Source organism: Mytilus edulis, chromosome 14 (assembly GCF_963676685.1).
Source record: "Mytilus edulis chromosome 14, xbMytEdul2.2, whole genome shotgun sequence".
Taxonomy (NCBI): domain Eukaryota; kingdom Metazoa; phylum Mollusca; class Bivalvia; order Mytilida; family Mytilidae; genus Mytilus; species Mytilus edulis.
The window spans coordinates 45,189,256-45,209,519 of NC_092357.1; the positions used below are offsets into that span (position 1 = coordinate 45,189,256).

The window sequence follows — 20,264 nt, forward strand, 5'->3', positions numbered from 1 at the left end:
TATTACATGTGGCGCCCACGTAGGGACTATAGTGCATACATTACATTGATTGTGATTGATACATGTGATTATTGTGATTGTTTAGACATACTTGTATTGTTGTAATCTTTGTGTTGAGATTATAAACGTAAAAGTTTTATAATTCTCACATTCTTGTTTAGCTACTTGAGATTCTATTAATAAAATTTTCTTTTTCAGATTTCATTAATCATATTTGTCATATATTTCATTTACATTTCTTTTGATATATTGATTATATGCTTTGATTATTTTCACATAATTACTTTTGAATTTCAGGATCTTACTTTAATTACTTGAATTTAGTTTCAGATTTAATTATTTCATCATACTTTATTGATTTATTCTTTTCACTTTGCACTGATTCTTATTCTCTTTTGCAGATTTATATCTGATTTATTTATATACTTTATTTGAATTCTGAAAGTTCTGAATAGAACATAGATTTATTACAGATTATTTCATTCACATTCAGACTATTGTTTGATATTTTTACTTTCACATTTATTTAGATTAGTATGTCGAGTTCGGATTTTAAGCAGGAGTTGTTACGACTTGGACACGTCCTTGATAGATATGAGGAAGATCTCAACATATTTAACCAACAACCTAAAAAGAGACGTAGACGATCACGTAGAAAGAAAAAGCCGTATTGGTATGATCAAGAACATGATATAGAACAGGAACAGGAATTACCACATGAACCATGTATACCTTATGACAATAGAAAGAAGCCTTTTGTATGCTACAGATGTGGAAATGAAGGTCACATAGCTATAGGATGTCGAGTTATACTAGATCACTCTCGCAAGGCATATAACTTCCAACAGATTGGTGCTGAAGACCGTACTTATGCCTCTTATCAACAACAACCATCTAAAGAATCACCTGATTTACTTGGAAGTCCTAACGAAGTGTCAGTCAAGATCAACGACATTACAACATCAGCTTTACTTGATACAGGATCAACCGTTAGTACAGTTAGCGAGACATTTTACAACAGATATCTTCAAGATCAGCCTATTCAACCATTGGACCTGATTATAAAGATAGAATGTGCTGATGGAAAAGATATGCCATACTTAGGATACATCACAGCTAGCATAGAGTTACCAGGAGCAGCAACAACTGGTAGTCGTCACCTTTGTTTATTTTTGGTTGTACCTGACAGCAATTACAACAGAGAGGTTCCACTACTACTTGGTACTAACATATTAAAGGAAATCATGGAAGATGTCAAATTACGATTTGGTTCAAGGTTTCTTCAAGATGTCAACCTACATACCAACTGGTACTTTACCTTTCGATGTTTGCTATTGAGAGAGAAAGAACTTCAGAAGAGGTCAAACAGATTAGGACTGGTAAAATCAGCTGAAGGAAAGACCATCAAGATTCTTCCAAACAGAGATGTAATTGTCCAAGGTTATACAGATCATGAGTTACCGTACCACACAGTATGTGCTATGCTACAACCAACTGAGAAAGCAGCTATTCCAACTGACTTAGATGTGGCTCCTACATTGTTGTCTTAAAGTTACAGAAACAACGGCACTATTCCAGTTCACATAAGCAACGTCACCACTAGGACAGTTACTATTTCGCCGAATGCCATCTTATGCGAGATGCAGCCAGTGTCAGTAGCTGATATAGAGATAGATGCTGATTTAGATGATGATCCTACACATCAAGTTACCATGCCAACGAACTTGTCAGATGTGCAATTACAGCAAGGTAAAGATTTGATTCAACAGTTCAGAGATGTTTTCAGCAAGAGCGACATAGACATTGGACATAGTACAGCAGTTCATCACCGCATTGATCTCATGGATGAAAGACCTTTCAAGCAGAGACATCGCCGTATTCCTCCAGCCATGATCAACGAAGTACGTGACCATCTTCAACAGTTATTAGCTGCTGGGATTATCCGCCGTTCTCATTCACCATGGTCTTCGAACGTTGTTTTATGCCGCAAGAAGGACGGAAAGCTGCGCATGTGCATAGATTATCGTCAATTGAACCAGAACACCTATAAAGACGCCTACGCATTGCCAAGAAGCGAGGAAATACTTGATGCACTTGGAGGAAACAACTTTTACACAGTACTAGACATGAAGAGTGGATATCATCAGGTAGAACTAGAAGAAATCCATAAACAACGGACAGCGTTCACCGTAGGACCCCTTGGATTTTATGAATTCAACAGACTGCCATTCGGACTTGTCAACAGTCCAGCCACTTATCAACGTTTGATGGAAGAAATCCTTGGAGACTTGCACCTGAACATCTGTTTCATCTACCTTGATGACCTGATCATCTTCTCAGATACCTACGAAGAACATCTAGATAGACTACAAAGAGTTCTACAGAGACTACGAGAGAGTGGACTCAAGCTTTCACCAAAGAAATGCGCATTTTTCCAGGAAAAGGTAAAGTACATTGGTCATATAGTATCTAGAGATGGTATACAACCGGACCCAGCGAAGATAGAGAAAGTTGTCAACTGGCCACCTCCAACATCTGCAGACGAGGTAAGACAGTTCCTGGGATTCATTGGATACTACCGGAAGTTTATTAAAGACTTTTCGAAGATTACCAGACCGCTTACTGACCTTATGCCACCACCTAAGAAGACACGAAAGCGCAAGACGAAACTACAACCAGCTAATACATCATGGATATGGGGAAAATCACAAGAAGATGCATTTCAACAACTGAAGTCAAAGCTCACATGCCACCCGATTCTTGGATTTCCATCGTACTCCAAGCCCTTTGAACTTCATACAGATGCTTCGATGCTTGGACTAGGTGCTGTGTTGTACCAGGAACAGAATGAGAAGAAGATAGTCATTGCTTATGCCAGTCGAGGTTTGAGTAAATCCGAGAAGAATTACCCTGTCCACAAATTGGAGTTCTTGGCTTTAAAGTGGGCAGTGACAGAAAAGTTCCATGACTACCTATTTGGAAATACTTTCACTGTAGTAACGGACAACAATCCTCTCACCTATGTCTTGACGTCAGCTAAACTAGATGCTACCGGACACAGATGGATAGCAGCTCTGTCATCTTACAACTTCAACATTGTATACAGACCAGGAAAGGCTAATGCAGATGCCGATGGATTATCTAGACTTCCAGGATTATCTAGATGTACTGAAACCATCCAACCAGAGTCAGTGAAGGCCATCTGTAACCTGCAACATGCTCAACCTCATCACCAGAGCTTATCGATAATTTCAGATGCATCTGTGGATCCATCATTACCATCTCAGAAGTTAGTTGATGTTAAAGCCGAACAACGCAGAGACAGATTCATCAAAGACTGGATATATTGGATAAACGAACATCGCAAACCAGATAAACAACAGCTGAGCTATTCAACACTCAACAACTGGTTCCTTAACAACTATGAGAAGCTGAAGATTATAGACGGAGTGCTGTACAGAGAGATAGAATCTGATGGTGAAACTTCAAGACAACTAGTTCTCCCAGAAAAGTGCATATCCACAGTTATCACGTCTTTACATGATGACATGGGCCACCAGGGAAGAGACAAGACCTTATCATTGGTACGTGACCGCTTCATCTGGTATGGTATGAATAGAGACATCGAGAACTGGATTACCAACTGCGAAAGATGTATTCGTCGAAAACAGCTTCCGAATGATAGAGCTCCACTTATCAGCATAGAAACAACACAACCTTTAGAACTGGTTTGCATGGATTACTTGAAACTTGAAAGATCAAAAGGAGGATATGAAAACATTTTGGTAATCACAGACCACTTCACGAGATATGCTTTAGCAGTTCCTACAAAGAACCAGACCGCACGAACCACAGCAGATGCGTTTTTCAACAATTTCATTGTACACTATGGATTGCCTAGTCGTATTCATTCTGATCAAGGAGCAAACTTTGAGAGCAAGATCATCAAAGAACTCTGCAACATTACAGGAATGGAAAAGTCCCGAACAACACCTTACCATCCTATGGGTAACGGACTTACAGAGAGATTCAACCGTACATTATTGAACATGCTTGGAACTCTACAGACTACGCAGAAGAAAGATTGGAAGTCCCACGTAGCTGGACTTGTACATGCGTACAACTGTACAAAACAGACAACCACTGGATTTTCTCCGTATTTCTTGATGTTTGGTAGACATCCACATTTGCCTGTAGACATAGCATTTGGGATCGATGATACTGGTACTAAGGAACCATCTACAAAGTATGCCGAAGAAATAAAGGAGCGTCTGAAGAAAGCATATGAACTTGCATCTCGTTCAGCAAAGACAGCACAAAGTCGACAGAAAGAAGGATACGATAAAAGAGCCCGTGGAGCCATTTTGCAACCTGGAGATCGTGTACTTGTTAAAGTAGTTGCCTTCGAAGGGAAGCATAAGATAGCGGATAAATGGGAAGAGGACACGTACAGGATTGTTAGACAGCCTAACATGGACATACCTGTTTATGTGGTCCAGAAGGAAAATGGAGAAGGACGCAAAAGAACACTACATAGAAACCTCCTTTTACCAATTGGACATCTGCCCGGTTTGGAAAAGGCTACAGAGCCTAAGAGAAACCCTGCACCAAGGAAACCGCCTATAAAGACAGTCCTTGAGGAAAAGAAGACGAACTCCGACAGTACCAAAGAGGGAACTGACATAGAATCGGACGAGGAGTCAGAGCAGGGCTATATGATTTATTTGCCAGAGGAAGACGCACAGAGCAACACCAACAGTGATGCTGTACCTGTGGTAGATGGGCAACAAGGAACCGTCAACTTGGCTGGTGACGATCAGTTTTTAGTTGATGGTAGTCAAGAGAATGGTTTTGGACAAGACGTTATCCCTCCAGTACAGATATACACTGGTGAACCACCTCTTGGGGCTGATGTGACAACAGGTCAAGAAGCGACTGACCAGATTGACAGAGGTGATACTTCTGACAAACAGGATGAGCAGGATGGCAGTACGCTCCCAGACACATCAGGTGATACCGAGGCAGACACAGATAACACAACGGCTCAAGATAACACACAGCAACAACCAGCAAGGCTCAGACGACGTAGAATATTACCTACACCACCAAGAGAATTACCATCAAGAACAAGAATTAGAAAACCACCTGCATATCTGAACGATTATATCACCAAACAAGCTATTGGACAAACATCTTGGTTACAGAAAGCAGAATGGTTAAAGTTGCAACTGAAAGAAGGAATGTTTAGAGGAATGGAGAATGACATCACACGTACCATCATTGAGATTGTGAGAGAAACATCATAGTAAAATACCAGTTAGAATGCCGAGAACGTCATTTCTTCGTCAGAGGGAGGAGGAGTCGTATGACGTGGAAGTCATTTTTCCAACACAGGGGAGAATGTGGTAGCCTCTTTATTTTGTTTATATTTTAATTGTAAAATAAAGATGTATAATTATGTTAATATTAAATAAACTTCATAAGATATTGTATCATATAAACTTTTATTACACTGAAACGTTTCCATACTTTATTCATGATTACTTGGATTTGATTGGTTAGTTTAAAGTTTTACCGCTCAGTTCTTAGTTTCTTTGTTTTGAGTTAGAAGGACTAATGGAGTCAAAATGGACAGATGTGTATGTCCAGTAGCCATTAAATAGTTTGAAAGTATATTGAATAGTCAGCATTGTATTGTATTGACAGACTTGACATTTTGACGTGAGTTTTCTTTATCTACTTCTTTATTAATATTTCTAATATATTTTCATAGATTGAATGATTTTTGGTATGAATGGTTATTTTTCTCTATGATTCCGAAAAGTATTATCGCTACATAAAATGCATATATTATACACTTATTTTATTATATAAAGTACTGGTAGTCATTCGTTAGAGCTATATGTAAAACACTTTAGAAAGTACACACATTCCGATCGATACTTTGAGGTGTATTCGATAAGACTTTGTTATGAGTAGATTTTAAATACCACCGTGTATTATTTGTGTGAATTAGTCCGTACACAATAACATTGTTGATTGATTATAAATAGAAAACATAAACAAAGTTGTATTAGATAGCGAACTACGTTTCTGCACATATTTAAAGTATTGTCCGAGTTATGTTTTATTTTATACACAAGGACACTATTTATATTGTATGTTTTATAATAAGGTCTATGTTTAAATACGGTTTCATTAAAATCCGTTATTTAACATTGTAATTTTGGTTTACAGAATTTGTAAGCTGTCATATAAATATCACTGTGTGATATACCAGTATGTACGTTTGAATTGGTTTGTGCCACAACAGTAACTACCTTGCTCCACAAGTTGGTAAGGATTAGTAATATGTTATTAGAATTATAATGTATTTCGTTTAAAAGGTTGAATTAACTATGGAGTATGTTAAGCACATAGTTTTGATAAAGAGTTATTTCCCTTGAGTTTAGATGCTTTTAATATTTGTTTAATTTATCAATGTTGTTAATCTGAACAACTGAATATTATATGTAAAGACATTAATACTATGATTTGATGATTAAACATAATATTTGATCTCATTATGTTCATAACTTAAATGTATTTTTAAAGTGTAATATTTTGTATAATACCATTATATGTAATGAAAGAATATTATACTTATCACGTGTATTACTAATTTATTATTTGATCTGTAAAATTAGTATAACTTTATCATTGTTATTACAGGGTGTTTTACGTTACTGATTAATAAATATCCTGAACCCTAGCAAAGCGACTTTAGTTTTCCTTGAGGCCTAAAAGTCAGCTATTACAGTAACATGTATAACTGATGCTAATTCGAGTTCACCCTTTACGTGTCACTTTTTTTGTTATGGATCAATTTTGTGTCGCAACTTAAATAGAGGGTCTAAGATTCCAATCCCAAAGGTAAGTTAGATTGGTCTGTTATTTCAAGAAGATTTTATTATTCCAAAAATTCGTTAAATGTTTAATAATTACTAACCATTTTTGGGCCTTCATCAGTCTGAAGTTTTTGCAACAACAAAAACAACACTTTTAACCACCAGATCTTTTTCAAATAAAGTTTATCATATGTCACCATCCTCAAATCGGCTTGAAAAATACGAGCAATGTCCATTCTGTGAGTACATAATAGCCATACCTTGATTGTTTTTTGAAGTAGAAGTTTGAAATTTTGCAGGTGAGTCTATCATAATGAGAACTAGTGCCTGGTATCAAAATGACCTTCAAATTTGATATAAAGGTACACCTGATTGTGTTTTTGACTGTCAGGTCATAGATTCTGCGACGTTAGACTTACATCTTTGGCATTTGGATATCATGATGTGGTGATCCCCTTTAAATCATGACCTTCATCTGGCCTTGAACTTTAAACTTGAGAAACAATTTAATAGGCCGTGACTAGGCCAATTGCATAAAGCGAGTGTTTAGATGAAAAGAAAATTAATCTTAGAAATGCTTTCAAATGTATGAGCCTCACATTTATATCTCATTTCACCTCTCATTCAATCAGATTTCAAATTGCAGTTACAAGTGTCATATAATTTTTGACCCCTTATACTGTTCAATATTTTTTTTTAAATTTGAGTAGAAACCAAACTTTATTTAAAATTGCATTTACTACTCATCTCAAATGTCATCTAAAATGTAACATCATATTTTTGTAACCAACCGTACCACACGAAGATGGATGTCAGTTTACATACTCAATATACTTCATTTTTCTGAGAACAGTTAATCACCTTTTATAGATGGCTTTTTTGTTTTTTTATACAGTACTATGACATGGCAACATAAAAGACCGTTATAAAGGCCTCAAGAGGATTAGGTGGCTCTGTTGGCATAACAAATCACAAGTCTGCGCTTGTGAGATGGACCCTTTCTAGACATTTCATAGAATCCATTAGTCGTGTAATGCTGAAAACGGATGGAATTGCTGCAAATTATGCATATTCACAAGAAGAAACAAAGCAAACACCAATGAAAAGAGATGAAGAACATGTTATTGCCATTGTGAACCATCTAAATGATCCATGACTGATCCCTTTTGTGTGGAATCTCACCCCCAATGCTTATCAATATCTCTTCTTAAGCTCGTGCTTCAAGAAATAATCGAGCTTCTTTGCTCACAGTTGTCGATGAAAGCTTGAACATGTCTAAACATTTTATCACTAGTGCTCTTTCTTAAGATCACAAGGATTTTTTTTATAGTTAAATATCAAAGTCAAACACAAACCTTAAATATAAATCGGGGGAAATTATTTCAGATCGCATAAATCCAAAACTTGTGAACAGACGTGAATTTATATCGGCAAAATGTAGAGATGATGTTATCTGTAATAGAACATGTCTTGTCGCACCCATTCCATTGTCCCCCTTTTATTTTGCGTTCGAATTGCTTTCTGGATTTACTTTTAATGAGGAACGCTCATTAATTATGACAGATTTAAAACAAAAACGTATACACACACGTTTGAATTTGAATGAAGCCATGCATAAACTGGTTCGTTGAGGTTAATGTTATGACACAAAATAAGAGAATAGATCCATTCATAGCGTTTTTTCTGTGCAATCTGACATGTTTTCGATTGAACTTTAATGATTTATTTTGATGACAATTGAGTTGGATATCCAAACTATTGTGTATGAAACATTGAACGATGAATGTAAAAGTTTTCAAAAATATGAAAAATAAAAAAAATAAACAAGATGATAGTGGCCTTTTATTTTATTGAATTGGAGCGTTTGCCAAATATCGTCATCAACATGCATTAACATTTACACTACCTATGTGCTGTTAATTCGTAATATGTTAACACTGGTAGGCTGGACAGTTTAATATATAGTTTTTATAATAGAACTACCTTCCAGTTTTGTTTTGTATCTTCTAAAATGTTCTATCTCGGTTGGAAGCTCTTTGAAAATAGCATTTGTTTTTAAAAATTCGGCGTGTATTGAGATATTCTCGAATGTTTCAACGAATTTATTTATCAACTTGTCTTTTTTATTTTTAGTATTGTTTTCTTTTTTACGACTGGAAAGGCTTTTAGCGTGCGGTGTGTTCCTAGGCGTGTCTCTGGTATCATCGTTATATCTTCCATATTCCTTGTTGTGGTGAGCAAATGAACAAGAGCAGTTGCATCCAAGACATCTGTGAAGACATTTAATACAACAGCAGCAAGCACGCTTGCAGGAACATCTTAATATACGTAAACAACACGGAAACAGGGAACATATGCAGCAAAGATATGCCCAAACATTTTCAAAAAAACAAACAAAATACCAAAATAATCTTATCGCTAATGAGCAATCGAAAACGCATGTTTGTTTGCATGTATTACAGTTAATGCAGATTTTGTCTGCATCTTGACTTATTTCGTGCATTTTCGGAGTGTGCTGTTGGCGATCCTTGTTTAAACGGTAATCTTCTATATTATCATCCATTCTGTCGATGTCTTGTTTATACGTTTTTGCTTCATGTAAATACATATTTAATTTGGTTCGACTTTTGAGAACCTCTATTGTTTTTTCTAATGGATAATTCACAAAGACAGAAGACCTACCAAATAAATCGCGCATTGTATTCTGTCTTTTGTTCCAAATTTCTATTTGCTCATTCCCACCCAATAATTGCGAGTTGTTGAACCTAAAATGATTGAGCTCATCATACGGCACTTTTGCAGCTCTAAGTGAGCTAAGTGCATTCAGTTCACCACCATCGTCAAATGTTATAAGCGGAATAACATACTTAATATCTTTTCCAAATATAGATAAGATGTTATCAAAAATACTTCTTTGCTCTGCAGTAAGTCTACTAAATGACGACACTACAAGACAAGCTGCACTGATGTGCCCAATTGTTTGGAACAGAGTAATGAGATTTTTGTAAATAATGTCTTTATTCCCTGAATCGAATCCAGGAACCTCAATCACATTGAGGTCGAATTCGACATTTGATCCATCTTGCCATCTTATTTTGTAACAAACAATATCTTCTTGTCTTTGTATCTACAATATATAATGGACTACTCTACAAAACATATCATTTGAACAATACGAATATAACGAGCAGTAAACTATCAATAGGGATATACCCTTGTACAGATCAGAAGTGAAGTGATATTTCAATTGAATAGAATTGCGATAAAACTGTCGGTTACATTTCTTAAACAGTTGATTGTGTTTGAAGGTTTTACAACAGTTTTGTTTCAAATTCATAATCTTTTTCGTATTCTTTTTCTTTGATATATCAAGTAAAAAAAATTCTTACCGAATTTGTTCCTCTTTCATCAGTGATTTTAAACCGAAACTTATCAGCAAATGAAACATCTGTTGCATAATTTATAATTGCATCTACCAATGTACTTTTTCCTGATCCACTGGCACCAACTAGCAGGATAGTTCTTTCGTGTGTTTTAATTGCATCTGAAACTACACACAAAGTGTCTGCATTAGCTTTTCGAGTGACATGTTCACTGATGGGATATATAAATGAAAAATTTGAATAAAAAATAAGATTAATTAAAAAAGGTGACAAACAACAACAAAAACATGTTTACGATATGTTTCTACGATGTCAATGTTGGCAATGTTTCTTTGTTTAAAATGTCAAACATGGTTAATAATACTTAGCAAACTTCACTCTCTTGCAGTTACATTTAATAAAGTATCATTGATCACATTATTAGTGTCCATCTAATATAATATGCAATGTCACATTATATCTTATATTTTTTTAAGGAGCGGTCTTCGACCATTGTAAGTCAAACATTTATATACAACTTTTCTATTAACCTAAATGATTGAAGCGCATATCACAAATTGCTTTTACAAATGCAATATATATCATTTCCAAATTGTCTAAGAAAATACAGAAACCACCGATTAAAGTTGTAATTGTCCAAATAAATTTTCTGAAACAAACTTCATCAATAACAATCCGTGCCATAATGAGCGTACGCTAATGATGTACGGGAAGCGAAATAATACAAAGTAGTATAACACAAAGATATATATATATATATATATACATCATACTATCAAATTAAAAAAGGGTAAAACAGAAATTGCAAGAGGAATACATTTAGGCTGGCAAGTACTGAAAGTAACATTCGCAAGTAAAACTACAATAATTTGCAATTTGTTTTTTGCAGCAACACATATTTACAACTTACAATATTCGTGCACATGAATGTTCTCGTCAATTGTTGTACGTTTTACAGGACGCACGCGATATAAGACAGGTTTATCGCATATTTTGTCAGAAATATTCAATAGCTGAGACGCAATTGATGATCTTGTTCTCGATTCGGTTTTAAAAAGGAAAATCTCGTCACCACTTCTATCTTCTAGGTAAATTTTTATTTCATATAAAGTAGCACTTTCTAAATTTGATATCTGTATGCTACTGTTTGTAGTTCGAACAACTAAAAACTGGTCTCCTTTATCTTTGGCTCTGTATTTAACTATATATTTATCAAATTGACCTCGTCTGATGACCCATTCAATAAATATAGTGTTAGTTGTATATCCTGTTTTAAACGGAACTTCTTGAAAATCCATTGTTCTGCAACATCAGTTGATCATTTGTGTTTCCTAAAAACAAATGGCAGTAAATGGTGTTTAGAAATAAAAAAAAATACAAGAATACATTCGGATCGTTTAACATGTTTAAATATGCATGATATGTCGGTAGAAACTTTTCTGAATTCAGAAAAAATGGATAATATATTTTTTAGTTTAAGAATGAGACACAGAGAGAGAGCTCGAGAGAGTGATTCACTGAAATATATTTTGGCAATAATCTTATACATTATTGAATCACCCTTCAAATGGAAATTTTATATTCAATATCGATTAAGAATGAACATTTTATTTTCAAAAGATAAAGAGTTAAATTTTCATGTGTAGACTATGTACACTAAAGCTAGATATATGCAATAAATCGATTAAAACATAGTGCAAGAAGTGTCATCATATGTTTTGAAAAATATCTAAAAAAAATCAAGTACAAATTAGCATAAATAATCATTTTGGTTGATACTTTGAACACACATATTATATTAAAAATAGATTGATTATAAATATAAACAATCAAAAACGTTTATATTATAGAAGTCCAGTTGTAACTTTAAATACCTTATTTAAGGATCACAATATATTGACACGTCGTCCTTGGTAGTAGCTTGACAGTGTGGAAACTAATGTAATACGCGTTGTACATTTAAATAAGAGAGAGGCGTGGCTTATCTTTAAAAATATTAACAAACCACCAGTTATATAAATATATATCTGTCATATGAATCACGAAGTAATAAAGAAGCCCCGCACAATAATCTAACTGATGTGATGCGAACGAAACAAAAGTAAAGCAATGATTTGACTCAGATAAAACAAAGTATAACGACTAAGATGATAATGTCATACACAATTAAAGCGATCAACCCGAAAACTAATTACAGTACTTTCCAAATACAAAATAAAAAAACTGTGTGTTTACAGTAAAAATGAAGGTTACAAGGATCATCAAAAACGAAAGTGTTAACGTCAACCAAGAAAACATCAAGAGTTTTATGCTAGATTTATCTGTTGATTGTTGCTTAACGCATCTTTAATTTTGCGGCGGCTAGTAATGTTCAGAAGAAGACATGTTTTACATAAAAGATACACCGACTTTATATGGGAAAACTGACATATGCTTCAATGCGGTATTTGCTTTGCTCATTGCTGAAGGCCTTACGGTGACATATAGTTGTTAATTGCTGTATCATTTGGCCTCTTATGGAAAGTTGTCTCGTTTGCAATCATACCACATCTTCTTTTTTATAATCCTGGTAGATTAAGGTTTGACACGAACCCACATACCGTGTGGGACTTAAATACACAAGCGAAGTGTGCAAAAACTCAGTACTGCAACTTACCTCGAAAAAGACTATTAATTCACAAGCTAGTTGTACTGGAATAACACACATCCTGAAATTGTTTTTTATTCAACAATAAAACCTGTATTTTATTTTTCGTTTTGTGGTTCAATCTTTCTTTGAACTGTTTATTGGTTTTTTTCGATTTTAGCTCGTTTATGGGGTATTCCCTTATTGAGGGTGGTGAGTGGTCATTTTACAAAAATCTGTTGACGAGGGTTCCACCAGCCCAGTAGTCAGCACTTCTGTGTTGACTTGAGTTATCATTGATATGTTCATAATTATGACTGTTAACAAAATTATAATTTTTTGAAATACTTAGGCGTTTCTACCTAAGGAATAGATTTTTCCTGTATTATCTTTGCTGTATTTGGAAAAACTTTAAGGAATTTGTATTCCTCAATGCATGTATACTTCTTGCTTTATTTGGCCTTTTTAATTTTTTCATTTACTGAGTCTTTTGTAGACTAAACCCGCGTGTGGCGTAAATATAAAATTTTAATCCAATGATGAGCTTGAGCACTCCATACTATCTTGTGAGTGGAGATGTATTGACTTTCCATGAACAATGACTCGTTCTGGTAACATTAGCGTTTATTAATATAAATTATTAACCTTAATCTGCAATGTCCCTGTTGCAGTTAGTGTGAATCACCAAATATTGTGAAAACTTTATCTAAATAAAAAGTCAACTGTGAAGCTCTATTTGACTGAAAAGCTCTAGTAACATATCTTTTCGTGTGATTTCTGTACAACCTAATTAAAATATAGTGATTATCTTTAAATAATCGACAATCGAAAAAATCAACCTGTCCTCTATTGTAAAACTCTTTGCATAAAACTAGTTGTAATGCAACTTACTTCTCTAATCAGAACTAATCATGTGACAATTTTTACAAAATGGACGAATCGATACAGTTTAATCATGGAAAAAAATCACACAGCCATTATCAAGTTGTATAATTATACGTCCTATTATAATAGGCGGCTTTGACATTTCTACATCTCTCCATATATTATTTCCACACACTTCCTTACAGTTCCTCCAGAAAATCGTAAACTTAGAAATTTCCCTCGACATTCTCTTTCACCTTAGTAACCAGTTTTCCAAACCTCTAGTCATAATATTTTTTAAAATTGTTATAGTCTATAATTGCCTTATTTTCTGATTTTGAAAGTGTAATCCTTGCATGCGAAATTATCCTTGTACTTTTACCTTTGGTGTATTATTTCATTTTCACCTAATATTCCCCTAGGGATCTTGAAATTTGAATTTGTCTAAATATTTAAAATCCCGATGAAAAGGTAAAAAGACACCTGGTAAATGGTACTTAACATATTTTAAAAAAGATTTACATAACTATCCAATAAAACTGATGAAATGATGTTTTGAATACGATTATACTAAAATTTGAAGATCTTTTAAATCAGATAATATTAGTTTTTGGTAGATATAAGTTTCCAAATAGTACTAAATTAATGAAGACTATTTCGCCTAATTAAGATGTATTTGGACGAACAAAAATCCCAAAATGATCCTGCTGCCTGAAATGATGTTTGGCAACGGGTTGCATAGTCATCATCAGATTTCAGGGAATAGGCCTGGAAATTTCAGGTTATAATTTAATGCCTAGGCGTTTGCTTATTGTACAGAATTTAATCTCCATGCCTATTTTCACTTGTTGCCGCTAACATATATAAGTTCAAATTAAGTAAACAGAGTTTTGTTTGTGACACCACATTGTCACGGTTTGCAATATAAAAACAAAATGATTCAAAGAACAATTCTGAATAGTTCATGATTCATTACATCTTTTGAGTGGTGAACATTTAGAATATATTGCTGTTAGACAAACATTTGGCACAAGACATTATACCAAGCATAGGCATATTAAATCAGGATGATCTAAATAAACTTTTGAAAAATGGAAGCTAAAGAGCGAAATGCTAGTTTTGATTCATGTAAGATGTCTTGAGCGCTTTGTTAGTCCAGTTTTTTTTGCAATCCTTCTTTAATAGTAAACGTCCAGGACAGTGTCCTAAACACCTTTGCTGGTAAGGCATCAAGAAATTAAATTCAACCTTTTTTCAAGAGGCAAATGTCTTCATATTACTTGCTATACTTACTTTGTACATGTAAACATTTCTTCCAACGTTTTTATTGCTAAAAATGGAGCATGCATATGCACTTACCATCACGAATACATTCACGTAAACCTACGACTCTTGTATACTGTTGATTCATTAAAATTTGTTGGATACAACATTCCTTTAATTATGTGGGATAGGAAAACCTCGCCTTAAAATGTTCAATGAATTGCAAAACTGTTGAATGTTTAAATGCAGACGTTTGGAAAACCACAAAATCAAAAATCCGTGTCAATACAAGTTTTCCGCTATGTTCGAAAATTGATTAACCCGAAAAGAAATGAATCAACAATAGTGTTTCCCAGTGTGAAGCTTTTTTATTGTTATCCACTACTTGGTAAACACTAGAGCTAATAATTGTAGAAAATGTATACGAGGATCTTATCAATTATAGAAGAAAATCAACAATTTTATCTAACACTTCTCTAAACAACAATGCCATTACACAGTTTTACAAGGGTAATTCCACGATGATAGTATTTATTACAATGTAAACACAACTTAATTTGATTGACACTTCACCAATAGGTATAACAAAGCTAGTTTTACTTATGATAATTTAAAACCTCGTCTAAGTCTTTGTTAACCTTGTTTTATTTTCTTTTGGTTATAACGGATCTGTCGTTATTAAATTGATTACCAACTCTAAATATACATCATTTGTATGCAAAGTTGAAAAGTACCGTTTCAGGATTTGTGTTCAGTATAAACATGTTAAAAACTAAAATATTTTGAGAAACTAGTGTTTTAAAAATAATTCTTGCATATGCTGTGGTGCAAAGTTATAAGCAAGTTAAAGTTGAGATGTGACAATGTTAACGACATTAATATATTTTATTTGCCATTAATGTGCGATAAAAGTCATATGGTTCATCATATTCGCTATAATTTCCATAAAAGATATAAGCCAATAACTTGCCGTTCTATACAAATTGTGTACAGAGTGGACTGTTTTAGGCTTATATTTTAATAAAAACTGTTTAAAGAGGTATTGAGTATATATTACATTGATATAATTTGTTTATACTTTGCCAAAACGCAGTATACATGGTGAAATGTTAAAACAAAATTAAAATAATAGGTCACCGTGCATTTTCTCAAGCAACAGGTTGTGCCAAATTGCCATAGTTTGTATGAATATTACCGCAAAAACATCATAATTTGGTTAATAGGTAAACTAAATGATATAATTGTAAAAAATACAATACAATGATATAGCTTTTATCAAATGATTTGATATACTGCGGTAACTTTTTTCCATCATTTTACTTCCCTTAAACATCGTCGTTCATAAACGATGTGTTGCATTATTCGTATTCAAACTATCATATCAAATTTGAAAAGAAAAAAAAATGTGTTCATCAACGCCGACACCTGTAATTATAAATACTATGTAGTCCCCTTGGTAAAAAAGCAAGTTCTAGATTTGCACTTTACATTGTGACTTAGGGTGAGGTCTAGGTTGTTCACCAAATTATTGACTATCTATTGTGTCCAAGATAAAATATGTGACTTGCATATCAACACTTGGTTAACATTTACTTCAGATGAACAATTTTTTCTTGATTAGTATCTTACAATCATTTTACATATGTACCCTGTATTACAGCATGATCTAAAGAAACATAAGAACCAGTACTTTATTTAATTCTCATTTTTATTGTAGCTAACAATGATGTTTGAAGTCTACATTAGTCTACTTATTTGATTTATCAGACTTAGCATAATTATTCAAAAGTCAAATTTATATCAGCCTGCACCTAAAAATTTAGTTTTTCAATGAAGGGGAGCCTTACATGAAGATGTAATATTTTCCAGCAATTTTAAATTTGTGAAGCTTTTTGGTTATAAATAGCCCTTACATATGTATTGAATGTACTTTAAATGGAAAGAAAAATTACAAATAACATATCATATTAGTTTAAAAGGGTCTTAGGCCAAATAAAACTTGAAAAAATTTAGGGTCAATTTAGGCCGTGCCACATATATACATTAAAAATGCATATTGAGGCTATAAGATGTAAAAAAAAATGTGTCTTTTTTTGTCATTTCTATACTCATGTGACATGATACAATAAATCTAAGCACAAAAAGACTTTCAATGCAACTAACTTTTCTTGCAGACAGTATGGTCTGATACAAAGATTTTTGCCTTTTTAGTGAAAAACTTGCATGCAATTTTAGTCTCAACAGGCTTATATTTAAACCACTTGCTATCCTACAGAAGAAAAGAAAGATATTATGTGAAATGGAACAGGTACAATAGATATTGTTAAGTGCTTTTGATACATGTTTAGTGAGATCTTTATTGTGGACTTCAAATTTTATGTACCAAGCTCCACACTTTTGACTTCATCCAAACAGGGCGTTAGGCAAGGGTCTTTATACAACACATTTTGCACAAATTGTCTAATATAATCTTCTTTTCTGTAGATTCAGAGTTCATAAATAAGTAAAAGAACTAGATAAAGTCATAGATACACAAATATTGACACATGAAAACCTGTCAGATAGAAAGTAAGGATGCCATTTATGCATCAATATTGAAGAAGCTATAAAATGCCTATTTTGACCATAAAATGCCAAAATTGGTAATTTTTGCAAATATTCTATAAAAGTTTAAATCCTTTAGTTTCATGCTATTGAACAAATTGACACCATCAAATCATTTAGGGAAGTTGCCAAAAGTACAGATTCTATATTTACAGATTGTCACCTCTTAGGATAGAAAGAGTTGACAAATCTTAAAAAAAACTTAGTATGACCAAAGCTTAATAAATTATAACGATGCTTACAAAGTTTCATAACAATAGTATATATATGATAGACAATATGTTAAATTCTATACTCATCTTTGCGTGTTAAATTTTGACATTAAAATTGAAAAATTCAACTATCAACATTTGGGCCTTTAAAAATTAAAATATTGCAAAAAAAAACTTTTTAAATGCCTATATATATATATTTTCATGTACTAAAAGAAACAGAGTACTTATTTGATTTATCAGACTTAGCATAATTATTCAAAAGTCAAATTTATATCAGCCTGCACCTAAAAATTGAGTTTTTTCAATGGAGGGGAGCCTTACATGAAGGTGTGATATTTTCCAGCAATTTCAAATTTGTGAAGCTTTTTGGTTGTAAATAACCCTTACATATGTATTGAATATACTTTAAATGGAAAGAAAAATTACAAATAACATATCATATTAGTTTACAAGGGTCTTAGGCCAAGTAAGACTGGAAAAAATTTAGGGTCAATTTAGGCCGTGCCACATATTTACATTAAAAAATGAATATTGAGGCTATAAGATGTAAAAATTTGTGTCTTTGTTATTATTTCTATACTCATGTGACATGATACAACAAATATAAGCACGAAACGACTCTTGCAACTAACTTTTCTTGCAGACAGTATGGTCTGATACAACGATTTTTGCCTTTTTAGTGAAAAACTTGCATGCAATTTTAGTCTCAACAGGCTTATATCTAAACCACTTGCTATCCTACAGAAGAAAAGAAAGATATTATGTGAAATGGAACAGGAACAATAGACATTGTAAAGTGCTTTTGATAGAAATTTAGTGAGGTCTTTATTATGGACTACACATTGTATGTACCAAAAGCTCCACACTTTTGACTTCATCCAAACAGGGCGTTAGAAATTTATACAACACATTTTGCACATATTGTCTGAGATAATTTTCTTTTCTGTAGATTCAGAGTTCATAAATAAGTTAAAGAACTAGATAAAGGCATAAATACACAAATATTGACACATGAAAACCTGTCAGATAGAAAGTCAGGATGCCATTTATGCATCAATATTGAAAAAGCTATAAAATGCCTATTTTGACCATAAAATGCCAAAATTGGTCATTTTTGCAGAAATTCTATAAAAACAAAAGTTTAAATCCTTTAGTTACATGCTATTGAACAAATTGACACCATCAAATTATTTAGGGAAGTTGCCAAAGTACAGATTCTATATTTACAGATTGTCACCTCTTAGGTCCGAGACCACACTTATTTCGTAGTGTATTTCTTTTAGAACATAAATGAAAATTAAAAAAAATCCACCTGCGCTTTCTCAATGAAATTTTACAGTGTGTTGTATTACTTTTGGGATAAATTATATCAAAATTATAGAAAACTTCATCGGCTTTAACTCAAAATATGGACAAATTTATGTTTAGGGCGTCTTGAAATCTTTTGACAGCATCCGAAGTGCTTATTTTTAACCTTTTTCAGCTAGACCAAATCACTACTTTCCTTTTAAATCTAGACCCAAATGATTTTACAGTGTAATTTCCCCAACCCCCTACTTGCAATTTGAGGCATTAAACATGGCGAAATAAATTTGGAAGGGGTATAAAATTAAATGGCAGGTAACCGTCTGTCAACACTAGGGACTATATTCGTGAACAACGAAATTCGAGATCAAAGGACGACAATTGTGGTCTCGGACCTGTTATATGTATATTCATTTTCCATTTGGTAATACCACTGCAAAAAGATTTTTTTATATAGTATAACATGTAAGACGTCCAGTTTTTGTAAAATTGTTTTAAATAGTAATTTAGTCCAGAAAATATATGAAAACAAACTCGGTTGCAAAAGTAGAATCTTATTCGAGTACTTCTTAGCCAAGTCATGAAATATTAATATCAAACTGAATAGTTATGTATTCAACAACAGGAATAACAAAGAAAACAATAAACATGGTGCATGTAAATGTTCTGTTAACAATGTTTAATTTACATATCCATTTTTAATTTAAACACAGAAAACTATTGTTGATTGTCAGCAAGAAACATAGTATAACTCTCGGATTTAAGAAAAAATGCCTATGCAATGTTCAGATCTAACGTGTCTGGACAATTCTTTCATAGATATTTGAAGAACATAATTTGAGAACCCATTAAGAGAGAGATAATCTAAAAAAATAATGAAATGAAGCTGACATGTTATCTTTTATATCAATGACAATGAAAATAACTGCAAAATTTGATATATAAGGTTTATATGCAGTCACAGGCATAACGTAGTATTGAACTTACTTAAAAAAGCCATACAAAATTTACATAAGTCATCAAAAGTCGCAATAAACTCATCATAGATACCAGGATTGAAAATTTGCATTTGAGCAAGACGTGCGTTTCGTCTTCAAAAGTCATCCGTGCTATTTAA

General features: G+C 33.2%; 1 protein-coding gene across 1 annotated transcript; it reads right to left on the bottom strand.

Annotated features, from left to right (window-relative positions):
• Positions 1–8,711: 8,711 nt before the first annotated feature.
• On the bottom strand, positions 8,712–12,238 carry LOC139502580 (uncharacterized). The gene is made up of 4 exons (XM_071292085.1): positions 12,145–12,238; positions 11,181–11,601; positions 10,277–10,437; positions 8,712–10,014 (listed from the first exon to the last, which is right to left on the bottom strand). The coding sequence occupies exons 2-4, from the start codon at positions 11,566–11,568 to the stop codon at positions 8,842–8,844; spliced, it is 1,722 nt and encodes a 573-aa protein (XP_071148186.1). The 5' UTR covers positions 11,569–11,601; positions 12,145–12,238; the 3' UTR covers positions 8,712–8,841.
• Between the last annotated feature and the right edge of the window lie 8,026 nt (positions 12,239–20,264).

What these genes read in the sequence shown, in the direction of transcription:
- LOC139502580 (XM_071292085.1), bottom strand. Translation starts at nt 11,568, where the DNA reads ATGGATTTTCAAGAAGTTCCGTTTAAAACAGGATATACAACTAACACT. An exon ending in CATTCATGTGCACGAATATT is followed by an intron (nt 10,438 to 11,180) that starts GTAAGTTGTAAA and finishes CTTTGTGTGTAG; the next exon opens with TTTCAGATGCAATTAAAACA. An exon ending in ATGAAAGAGGAACAAATTCG is followed by an intron (nt 10,015 to 10,276) that starts GTAAGAATTTTT and finishes TATATATTGTAG; the next exon opens with ATACAAAGACAAGAAGATAT.